The sequence below is a fragment of the Vicia villosa genome, linkage group LG6 (genome assembly GCF_029867415.1).
Source record: "Vicia villosa cultivar HV-30 ecotype Madison, WI linkage group LG6, Vvil1.0, whole genome shotgun sequence".
NCBI classification, from domain to species: domain Eukaryota; kingdom Viridiplantae; phylum Streptophyta; class Magnoliopsida; order Fabales; family Fabaceae; genus Vicia; species Vicia villosa.
In genome coordinates this window covers 131,798,254-131,810,779 of record NC_081185.1, presented here as the reverse complement: position 1 = coordinate 131,810,779, position 12,526 = coordinate 131,798,254, and the positions used below count along the sequence as shown (strand labels likewise).

The 12,526-nt window shown below is 28.4% G+C and overlaps 1 protein-coding gene and 1 long non-coding RNA gene across 4 annotated transcripts; one reads left to right on the top strand and one right to left on the bottom strand.

Moving 5' to 3' along the window:
- Positions 1–2,817: 2,817 nt before the first annotated feature.
- Positions 2,818–4,010, top strand: LOC131610031 (uncharacterized). 3 transcript variants are annotated; one of them, XM_058881891.1, is made up of 4 exons: positions 2,818–3,068; positions 3,163–3,268; positions 3,549–3,710; positions 3,823–4,010. In XM_058881891.1, the coding sequence occupies exons 1-3, from the start codon at positions 3,036–3,038 to the stop codon at positions 3,674–3,676; spliced, it is 267 nt and encodes an 88-aa protein (XP_058737874.1). In that variant the 5' UTR covers positions 2,818–3,035; the 3' UTR covers positions 3,677–3,710; positions 3,823–4,010. The 3 variants fall into 3 exon arrangements, with proteins under 3 accessions (XP_058737874.1, XP_058737873.1, XP_058737872.1); XM_058881890.1 differs by having other exon boundaries at positions 3,808–4,010; XM_058881889.1 differs by having other exon boundaries at positions 3,549–4,010.
- A 6,246-nt stretch (positions 4,011–10,256) lies between these two features.
- LOC131612409 (uncharacterized) lies at positions 10,257–11,299 on the bottom strand. The gene is made up of 3 exons (XR_009287369.1): positions 11,221–11,299; positions 10,653–11,120; positions 10,257–10,539 (listed from the first exon to the last, which is right to left on the bottom strand). It is a non-coding gene; the product is annotated as an uncharacterized LOC131612409 (long non-coding RNA).
- Between the last annotated feature and the right edge of the window lie 1,227 nt (positions 11,300–12,526).

Here is a 12,526-nt window from a genome sequence, read left to right as displayed (position 1 = left end):
TTGCTGATAAATCTTAAAAAAAAATTATAGAATCGAGCTCGTGCTGAAATGCCGCTTCTAATGGTGTATTCATTTGCTTGAAACAATTAAGAATCATGAAAGTGTAATGTAAATGTAATGGTATATATAGTACACGAAAAGAAAACATCTTATAAAACTTACAAATAGTGTCAAACATAATAAAAATAAAATTACATCAATCTAATAAAAATACAGACATCAAAAGTGTCTCAACTTGAGACCGATAAAACTAGTAGTTCTAATCCAAATTCAAACAAAATAAGGTCCTCAAAAAAACCTAGCCAACATCAACAGTAAAACATAACTTCGTTGACGTTATCTAAGATAATTGAACTCTCCCGGAACATAGTCGACCAAGACATTACCATGTGTTGTATGATGAAAATAGATTCAGTGAAGAACGTCTACAAAGTTTTAGTTGTTTTAAATTAAGTTTAGAATAAGTTATTAGTAAAACTTTGTAGTTGATCTACATTGAATCTAATTTCATCATACAACACATAATAATGTTGGTCGACTATACTCCGGTAGAGTTCAGTTATCTTGGATAACGTCAAAGAAGTTATGTTTTACTGTTGATGTTGGCTAGGTTTTTTTGGGGACCTTATTTTGTTTGAATATGGAACTCATGTTTTGTTGTTGATGTTGATGCATGTTGTGCAATCCTCCTGGTCGGCCATAATGTCTGCGTAATATAAATAAATTAGAATTAGATACAATTAAAGGCCCCTCAATTATAAATAAATAAGAAAAAAATATTGTTTCCGTTGATGCACCTACGGAAGCACCTTAGTCTCTAAACAATATCTCTAAACCTATCCAATTATTTCTAGACCCTAAATATCACATTCTAATTCGATTTCAAAAATACTTTAAAATAACTCAAAATTTCAAAAATTTACTGATTAACATATCGCTTTGAACTTGATGGAATGTGTTGATATTTGATGTTGATAATGTAGGCCGAACTCGGGAGAAAGAAATTTGAAGTTTTGATATTTGGGGTTTAGAGAGTTTGAGAGATAAAAATTTGAAATGAAGATAATGAGGAAGGGCAAAGGTATGACGTGAGTTATAACATCAAACATTTTCGTAGTTGCACTTGCACCTACGGGATGCCCTAACTTTCTTCCAAAAGTGCATCTACGGAATAAAACAACGTTAAACCAAAAAAAAAAAGTGCTTCTAGAAGTGCATCTACAGAAGCACGGGGATAATTTGGTCAATTTGGTGGTGCGTAAGAAGGGCGTGAGGTGGGATGAGAAATTACCAAACAAAATTAGACAATGAAAAGTAAATAGTTGGTTAATAAACATTCAGATATTAAAATAATTTTTAATAGTAAAACAAAGTTGGTTAATGTAGTGTAAAATATTGGTTAATGAAGTTATAAATTTGGTTAATAAACACCCAGATATTAAAAGATAACTTTTAGTAATAAAATAAATTTGGTTGATAAAATATAAAATATTGATTAATGAAATTATGAGATTGGTTAATAAAAAAATTTATATGTATCGTTTAATCTAAACAAATTTTTAAAAAATAAAAAATTATTAATTATTATAATAATATTTTATTATTCACGTTAATGTATATATATATATATATATATATATATATATATATATATATATATATATATATATATATATATATATATATATATATATATATATATATATATATATATATATATATATTAGTAAACAATTTTGTATCTAGCGGGTTTCGAACTTGAAACCTTGAGAGGAGTACACTCTCAAGACCCAAGCGTTTCACCGCTAGACCACACACACACTAAAATATATTTTATTTAAAAAAGTATTATACACCGTATAAGTATAATTTTAAATTTAAATATTAATTTAAAAATGAGTGTATGAATAGCATTGCTCTTCAAACAAATATATCCTTTTGATCATGTCAACAGGGGTGGAAATAGGCCAGGCCGATAACAGATGCCTACAGGCTGGCCTATAAAGGCTCAGGCCAGGCCACACATTTTTTATAAATAGAAAAGGCCTAGGCTTTTTTATAAGCCTATTTAGTTAAAAAGGCTAGGCCCCGGGCCAAAAAAAAGTCTTTTAAGCCTATCAGGCCGGCCTATTTAAATAAATATGAATATTTTTTCATTATCATTATATTATATTTTGTACTTTGAATTAAAATACATAAATAAAACTTGGTTATCTTAAAGAACTTGTGAAAATAAGATGAAAATACCTAATAAACATTGTTTTCATAATTTATCTTAAACAAATAATCTCTTAGAACTTATGCTAATAGGTAAGTTAAAATAAGTCAATGTAAATAAATTTTTAGTCTCTTGGTATTTTAGTTAGTTAGTCTATTCAAACATTATTTTAGTTAGTATTTCAAAACAAATAGGCTTTTATGTAGGCTAATAGGCTAACCAGGCCTTCGAAAAGGGTAAGTTTAGGCATAAAAATAAGCCTACGACAGGCCACAGGCCAGACTTAGACTTTGATTTTTTTGACAGGCCAGGCCTAGGTCGGCCCAGCCTATTTTCACCCTTACATGTCAAGAAAATTATGCCACATAAGATATACAATAAGCCAATGGGTCCCACGTGTCACGTGAACAACGGCTCCATTGCCACGTAAGAAGCAAACAATTACGTTTGGTGCTTCTCATGTAGAATCTCTCCTAATCTCGTCTCCACCAATCCCCATTTCTCTCCCACGTGGGACAATGGGTCCCATAACATATGTCTGACAATATACTAATATTAGTTCATGTGCCACTCTATCTTAATCTTTTTTTATACAATTTCTCACTGTAACCACTTCTGTTTACCAATTCTTTTATAATTATTATCTCACAACAATCTCTATACCTTATGCCGAACCACCTTCCTTGTAAATCCAACCATTTCATTTTCTTCTCTTCTTCCTGCTTTCTTTTTTTAGCTCATCTTTTCTTGTCCTTTCTCTCATTTTTTCTCTATATATCTCCCTCTTTTTCTATTTTTCTTCATATAGTCAAAGACCATGGAAGACTCTCCTGCTGCTTATATCCACTTGGTGAGTCTTTTTTTTATAATTTAATTTTAATCCCTTTTTTCTTCAATATTGTTTATGATTATAATTTATAAGTAATTTTTTAATATGTATATAGGTGCACCGTTTGATAGAAGAGTGTATGTTATTCAACATGAGCCAAGAAGAATGCATGGAAGCTCTTTCCAAGCATGCAAATATCAAACCAGTTATCACCTCCACCGGTAATTAAATTTACAAACTCTTATATAATTAGTTTATTAAATCAAATTTTTATATATGTCATGATCACTTACCAAATTAATTAATCACCATATTATAGCTAGCTACTAGTACTACACAACAAAAATATTAGGCGGTGTGGTATGTATATATGTTAGCATATACCAATTTCTAATGCTAAAAATGTCCATAATGTCATCAATGTTATGTTCTGTTGTCTTGTTTTACATATAATCTAGATAATTGAACATGTAAATTAATGATAAATTAATGTGCATGTAGTTTGGAAAGAGTTAGAGAAAGAGAATAAGGAGTTCTTTGAGGCATACTTGAAGAACAGAGTAGAGAGAGCTTCAGAGACAGAGACGAGGCAAAGGATACAAAACATGGTTTTGGATTCTTCTAAATAACAAGTTTAGATGATTTCATACGCAAATTAATAAGGTTAGTTTAGGTGTTTTCAATTAATTGAAGTTTGAAGAAGCTAGTTGTCTATGTATAATAATAACATAAAATGATTAACATCACAATCATGTGATAGTAAAAACGGTGACAGGGACAAAATAATATTGGACCATGGAACAACATAGTCGTATCATTGTATGGGCGGCACAAATGGATTCATTTGATTGTCTCAAGGTATACAAAGTTGAAGTCAGTACTCTACACTGATGGCTATGTGAGACATGGTATACATGTGTTATAGTACTTAATAAAAAGTTGAAACATGTGTGTTAGACTCTATTTGAAACATGTGTGTTAGACTCTACATTTGTGCTAGCTAATTCATACTATAGATTATTCTATAAGGTTTGGCTGATCTTAAAAATAAAGATGTAGCAAATTACTAACACGATAAGTCTGATATTTCTAGTAATTATAAATATCACTCTCATTACTTTTTTAAAATACAATAATAAATTAATAATTTTTTTTGAAAAAAATGACGGTTGTTTCATTATGAATTATAAAGTGAAAAATACTAATATTTCATAAATGAAAATATTTTCTTTATAGAATTTATGTTATATATAGACATGGTCCGAATCTTATAACTCAAATGGAACTAAATTATTTCCTAATGAACTAGTAATAAACCCGTGCATACGCACGGGTTCTGGTCTGTTACGCGCATTTATTTACATAAAATATTTATTTTAAATAGAATGTTAAAAAAAGAAAAAATATTAAGATAAATGATAAAAAAAATTCGCATATCAAATTATTTAGATCAATCATAAATTATTTCCCGTAAACTATTTTTGGATCAAAAATATTTGATCATAAATATCATTTCTCGTATATAAAAATATTTAGATCAATAATAAATTTTTTCCGTATACAAATATTGTTTTTGTTTAGGTATCATTTACAAAAATATTTTGATCAATAGTAAATTTTTATATATAAAAATATTTAGATCAATAATAAAAATTTTCCCTTATACTATTTTTGAATCAAAAATATTTGGATCATAAATACCATTTTTCATATATAAAAATATATAGATCAATAATAAATTTTTTCCCGTATACAAATATTATATTTGTTTAGGTATCGTTTACAAAAATATTTGGATCAATAGTAAATTTTTGTATATAAAAATATTTAGATCAATAATAAATTCTTTTCCCGTATACCACTTTTGAATAAAAAATATTATGATCATAAATATTATTTTTCGTATATAAAAATATATAGACAAATAATAGATTTTTTCCCGTATGTAAATATTATTTTTGTTTAGGTTTGGATCAATAGTAAATTTTTTTATATAAAAATATTTAGATCTATAATGGATTTTTTCCCATAAACCATTTTTGATCATAAATACTATTTTTGAATCAAAAATGTTTTGTTCATAAATACCATTTTTCATATATAAAAATATGTAGATAAATAATAGATTTTTTCCCATATACAAATATTATTTTTATTTAGATATCATTTACAAAAATATTTGTATCAATAGTAAATTTTCGTATATAAAAAAATTTTATATCAATGATAGATTTTTTCCGTATACCATTTTTGAATAAAAAAAATTTGGATCATAAATAACATTTTTCGTATATAAAAATATGAGATTAAAGGTAGTGCACTGACAGTGTAAAAAAAGTTGTACACTGTCATCCAATAGAAACAAAATCGTTTTGCCATGTCATATAAACTTTTTAAAATTTACAGTCTGATTTGTCCTGATTCATCTTCGTGATTGGTTGACAGTGTAAAATTGGTTAACTAAATAAATTATTTTAAAATTATTTATAAATTACAAATAAAGTTATAGTAACATAAAAATCAATTATAAAATGTTTTTGTTATTAATAATATTCATAAAATATTTTTTTTCAAATAATAAATTATTTATTGTTAATAGATATATTTGTAAGAGAATGATATATTGTTAATAGATATATTTGTAATACTTAAAGATTGAATATATCACTTTTTTAAGAAATTTTTAATCTGTGTAACCATAAAACAATTTTTTAATTTCAAAATTACGATTTTAATATAAATTTATGTAAGTTATTTAAAAAATCATTTACACTTTAAATAAATAATACCAAAAATTAATGTCCCACAAATTGAAACAATAGAAATAAGTCAAAGAAGATGAGAAGAAAAAAGAAAGAGAGAGAGGATGGAAGAAGAAGTGAACACAAAAGAGATAGGGGATGAGAGAAGAAGAGAAGACAAAGGACATAAAGGGAGGTGCTTGGATTCCTTAGTTAATACACTTTCTTTCTCAATTATACCAAAAAATAACTTAATCTCTTTCAATTTGAAATAATTAATTAAATTAAGATTAATACAATTTTTAATATAAAGATAAATTTAATAACATTTCTATTAATACCATATTTATAAATAGCTAAGACTCTAAAATTGCGACAAATGATAAATTTGGCAAAAAACTCATTTTGCTTTAATATATTCTATAATATTTCTTGATGTTAAGCATAATTAATTATAATTAATTAAGATAATATTATAATGGTAAGTCACAGAAAAATTACACATTTTCATGTATTTTTTAATTTATTTTAATTGAGAATTTATGAGTTTTTTAAACTAACAATTTTTTATTATTTTTTATAAAATTTATTTATATTCAATTAAAAATAATTTCATATTTTTTTGTCCTAAATATTTTATAAGTGGAATAAATAAGGACATTGAAATTAATTTTTAAAATTTTATTACTATTTTAAAAGTAAGTTAAAAATCTAAAATAATCATTTTAAGGTCTAACATTTTATTGAAAATGAATTGTAATAATGGACATAAATAAATGAACTAATTAATTTTAAAAAATATAAATGAGAAAATTAACAGAGTTTATTTTATTTATTATTATTTTAATTTCAATATAGTTAATTATGTAATAATATTATAATTAAAAATAATATATTGTAATTTTAAAATAAGAAATGAAATATATTGTAGATATTATAAAGTAACAAATTTATTGTTGTTAATAATAAAATATAAATTGAAATTTGGTGTTGAAATGTAATTGGTTTGTTGATAAATGATTAAATGTCATTAATTCTAGTTGTTTTTTTTAAATGTAAATTGTAACATCCCGATTTTTATTAATATTTTTATTAATTATATTAGTAATGATATTGTTTGGTGTTTTTAATAATAACTTATTTATTTAGTTATTATGTGATATAATAATTATTTAAGTATTTAATTATGTGAGTGTTTGTGTTGTTTGACTTAATTGAGTTATTAGAGAGATATAACTAAATGGGCCTAAGTGATAGAAACATAATGGATGGATTGGTGGGTTAAGCCCAATTGACATAAGTGAGATAGTAAGAGAAGGTTAGGGTTTTAGAGGTTACTATTTTCATTTGGGGGAAAAGATAGGAAGAAGAGAAAAGAGGCAAAAGGGAAGAGAACAATGGTGGAAGAGAAAAGCTAGAAGAAACCTCATTTTCGCAGCAAGTTTCAGCATTGAGTCACCTTAGCAAAACGGATGTATCTCTCAATCCAACCGTTGGATCGTCGCGTGGTTTTGTCACAACGTTCCTGACTCATAGAGGTAAGTTCTGACCGGAGAGATTTTGATTTTGAGCATTTTAAGTTTGTCTGATAAGCTGATTTTCGAACTGGTTTTTAGGTGTGTCTCCAAATTATGTTTGAAGGATTTATTTTGGAGAAAAGCTTAGAGCTATGGTGAAAGATTTCATATTTGCCAAGGTAAGGGTGGGGTTCTTTCATGCTAAAGGGTTGTATGATAGTATGTTATAGTGGGTTTAATTCTATACTTTGATATCCATGTTCTTCTATGTTGCAATTTAGGGTATTTGATGATTGTTGGAATGTGATGATATAAATGTGATAAGTTGTGTGCAATTGATAATCTATGTGTATTAGATTGTTATGTTTGTTGTGAGTAAACCATTGATAGTGAAATAATGAGTTTTGTTATAGAATTGGAAAATAATGGAATAGAAATATAATAGTTGAATTGAAATTAATATAGTTTAATTATTAATTGGATAGTTAAATTATTAGTTGAATTGATTCCAATAAGTCTATGTGATTGGAATATACTTGAACTTGGACCAATTATTCGGTTTATCGGTAAATTACGGTATTTTGAGAAATTGTTTGTAATTGTGTTTTGGCTTGAATATGTATGTTGAGAAATATATATTGTCATGCCAATGATGTTGTTTTGATATTGATTCTTTATGGTTAGTTGGTTAGCATTAATTCTAATGACTAATTGCTTGATGTTGAAAATGTGTGTTCATGTATAATTGACAAAAATGAGAATTAACATGAGATAGTATGATTACTAGTGTTAATTGGATTGTGTGAATCGTAATTGATTAATTGGCCTCTCATATGTGAATGATGTGTGTGTGTTGTGAATGTTGTGTACAATTGGTGGATAATTCATAGAGTTGAATTGTTGTGATATGTGGAAAGTTAAGATGGTAGAGATGATCTTAATTGCATATATTTGTGAGATTGTACATACATTCATATCATAGTGTGCCTTGAAACATAGGTGGAATTGCTTTGAAACACAAGCGTGGCTTGGATTCTAGAGTGAATCGGAAAGCGGTAAACTATATGTTTACATTTGGTGGCTTTGGTCTTGTCCGGATCTGAAGCGTGGCTAGATTCTATATGAATCGGAAGCGGTGGAACTTTGGGTCCATATTGGGTACCACATGCATAGAGTCACATGTCTTGCATTGAGTTACATTGGAGTTATGTGATGTTTGAATATATGTAATTATGTGATTAGGTGATTGCTATGTGTGCATGAGATGTGATAATTAAATTTGGTGATGTTTGATACATGATTTTGGTGATATATGTAAATGAAACGTATATGATGAGAATGCAAATATATATATGTATTAATGATATATGTATATATGTGGAATATATGAACCATGTTTTGCCATTGTTGATAGTTGTATTAATTTACGTTGTGATTATGAAGTATATGTTATTATGTGCTTGAATGACATACTTGTAAACTTGAATACATTGTTATAGTTGATAGTTAACATTATTGTTGTGATGCAAATTGCTTATATTGAGAAGTGGTGAATTGTGTATGATTTTATCTTTGCTATATGTATTATCATACTTTCCTTTATAATGTTTGATATCTCACCCCTTCTGCTGATGTTTCCCCTACCATGGGAAATGGGCAGGTACTCAAGTATAGCTGTGGAAGTTTGTAGATTCACCGTGTCTGGTTGGTGTGTCGCTCTGATACGTAGCACTCGGGGGTTGTCTATATTGTTGTTTCTATGTTGTTCATGTTTTAGTTGTTGAGTTCCAAATTGGATAATGAGAAGTACTATGATGTTTGAAGTTGTTTCCGATTAAATAAGATGATTTGTTTATAAATTCGAATGTTATGATTCCGCTGCATATTAAAATGAAGTTGGTTTGTCTAAGAGCTGTTATTGGTTGTTTTGTGCTTCTATGAGATTAAAGTGCTATGTATCTGTTTATGAGTTGTTTATAGGAAGTAAATGTGATATCCCAAATGCATTGTTGATAGTTTTTAAAATACTCTGATTTCTCGCATGATATTTTTGGGTAGAATTTGGGGTGTTACATAAATCGTCAATATTATTGAACAAAGTAATAAATGTGTTTAAAGTAGTATCCTAATAAAGTATGAGTATTAATTATATGTTGTATTTTCATAATTATTGAACAATTATGAATACAAATATTTGATTATTCTTTTATGTACTATTAATAATATCATAAATAAAAAAGGCCAATTAAAACGTTTTTCAATGATTGTTATTTTTTAAAATATTCAATTGTTCAATTACTTTTTACTTAAGTAAATTTTAATATTATTGTAATTAAAAAGATAAATCTAATAATAAAATTTTTTGAAAATAAAGTTAAGAAAGATGTTAGAGATATACTTTACCCATAACCTCAATGTAATGTTGAGCAAAATTCAATGACGATAAAAAAAAGAAAAGAAAAGAAAAGACGATAAAAAAAGGTAGAAACATACTTTTCACATAAACTCCATGCTAATTCAGAAGATTCAATATATAAAACATCAAGTCAACGTAAAATTTGAAAATGAAGAAAACACAATAAAAACACTAATAATCGTAAGACTAAGCTGTGTCTTAAAACACAATAATGCACACAAATAAATTATCAGTGGAAGCTGCAACTTCTCAATACACATAACTCATAAGGCTGTGATATATCCTCATTTGACACTAACCTGGAACAATGAAACAAATTTAAATTCCTGTTCAAATGTTAAATTTGAAACTAATTTATTTATCAATTAGAGGAGAGATATGAAGAACTTGTTTGTTGTTAGCCAATTTATCCTCATTTGCCAATTTTTCACTTGAAATGAGCCACCCATCTACTGCATTTATCTCATGCATCATGCAGAGAGTGGTCAAACCAATATAAAACAAAACAAAACAAAAACAAAGATCATACCAACCTGTTAACACACATACTGAAACAAAACAAAAAACAGACTTCAAATCTAATTCGCAACTACGCCGAAAAACAGATACAACACTCCACTACCAATTACCGGATCCAAATATAAGTCATCCTCCAATTATGCATCCCACAACATAACTACCACTAATGAAATAATGAGAAAAGAAAGAAAACCACAAAACACTTTCCCCGGAATAATTTCTAATATCGCAGATTGGCTAGAACTGCCTGCTGCTTTCATTCTTCTTAATGTTGTTGCTCCTGATCTACTTGCAAACACCTTTAAAAGCAAGGCAGTTAGGGAGGTAGTATGCCTTATCATTGCATATTATTTGATGCAGGAACATATTTGGGCTTCTGGTGGTTTAGAGATTCATTCACAAACAAACTAACCTGTAGCAAAATTTTCATTCGCTTGAGTGGAGCAATAGCCGTTTGTGATCTGCAAGCTACAAAATTTATTGATTTGATTAGAATTCATCAGAACACCAAAAAGTATTTTGGAATTATCAAAAATAGAATGCAAGCTACCTATAAAGAGTTGTTCAATACAGATATCGACGGAACCGGAAATTAGAAATCAACAACCAAAAGACAACATCAGACCCAGCTTCATACAATGCCGCCTCAGCCTGTTTTCTACATCAGACAACAACCAAAACATATCTACAGAGAACTAAATAAAGGTACAATGCAGAACTGCAAATCTTATTATATCCCACACTGCTCACAATCTACGAATACTGAAGGCTCAAATTCAACTACCCATTCCACACAACCCGACTCCAAAATTATTGAGATCCGGGCTGGTGCAAATCAGAATCGTCTTTCCCGTACCACTTAGTTTCTTCACAAATGAACCTGAAACAAATAAGACTTTGTTAGTATGCTAACAATCAAGGCTAAATGAGTTTCCATTGATGATGCAAAGACAATTTCACATAGAGGGTCAAAGTTGTACCTCAAGGAGAACATCTTTTGATTCATCCAAGACAATCTCATTAAAATTATTCCCAACTATTTTTACATCACCATCATTATGTCACAAAGTTGCAAACATGTTAGACATGAAACATTCAAGTAAATAAAGAAGAATAGTTAGTAGTAAAATCAAATAAATTACACAAACAGATATACCAGCCAAATCGCACACCACCGTGAAATCGCCAAAAAGTCAGATCCATCGCCATCAAATCTTCGCTTGAAACTAAACCATAACCCACAAACAGATCTCCATCTTCTTCGCTTGAAATCGAATCGACAGCCCAAAAGCAAATCGCCATAATTTTTGCTTGAAATCGAAACAACATTTTGTAAACAGGATTATAGATTTATGTCATATGATGATTCTTTGCTTTGAGATCTACATCACTTACCCAAAAGCAGAAAGAGAAGCAGAAAGAGAAAAAAGTGAAGAGGAAGAAGAAAGAAGCTGAACAAAATACAAAGTAAAAGAGGAAGAAGGAAAAAAGTAAGAAGAAGCATCATGAGAAGCTTTGGGAGAGAGAAAACAAAGGGTCTTTAGTTCAAAGGGTCTAGCCATTAAGATCTACAAAACCAGAAAAAAGCTAGATATGAAGAAAGTAAAAGGAAGAGATAGTGAAAAGACAATTGTTCTTGGTGGTAGGTTTGTCTTTGGAGAGAAAAGGATAGATATGAAAATCGGAGAAAGAGAATAGGACAGAAAGTGTACAACCTGCAAACAGTATGGTCATTGGGAAGACCATCGATGAAGAACTGTTCTGCCCGTGGACACCTTTGTGCAGTCTTTAGTTCAAATGCAAGTGATAATGAAAAGAATAATAATAAAGAATGGATTGCATAGAGTGAATATGGTAAGGCATAGATATTATGTAACTAAAAGCATGTAATGTTCTGACAAATGATTACTTTGGACCCAAATTGCCCCCATAAGTGAGATTTGTCACATAATTAACCCAGGGTTAATATGTCTTAACCAACACATATTCCTTTATTATATTATAGATGAGAATAAAGAGGTGAGCAATAAAACTAGGAAAAGCTAGATTCCCTTCTTCTATTTTTTATATATAAGAAAAGCTCGATTGTTTCTCTTATGCAAGGAAATCTCTAGAAAATATATAAAGGATAATTTTACTAATTAATAAAAATGATTATTCCATTAGTATTTGTACTTCCCAGTTTGCACTCAGAAAGACACAACACAGGCATGGAAAACAAATTCTCTGTTATGTAAAAATTAGTGAATAAAGATATAAGTCAATGATAGATCTGTGTTTCTGAAG

What these genes read in the sequence shown, in the direction of transcription:
- LOC131610031 (XM_058881891.1), top strand. Translation starts at nt 3,036, where the DNA reads ATGGAAGACTCTCCTGCTGCTTATATCCACTTG. An exon ending in CTGCTGCTTATATCCACTTG is followed by an intron (nt 3,069 to 3,162) that starts GTGAGTCTTTTT and finishes ATATGTATATAG; the next exon opens with GTGCACCGTTTGATAGAAGA. An exon ending in ACCAGTTATCACCTCCACCG is followed by an intron (nt 3,269 to 3,548) that starts GTAATTAAATTT and finishes ATGTGCATGTAG; the next exon opens with TTTGGAAAGAGTTAGAGAAA.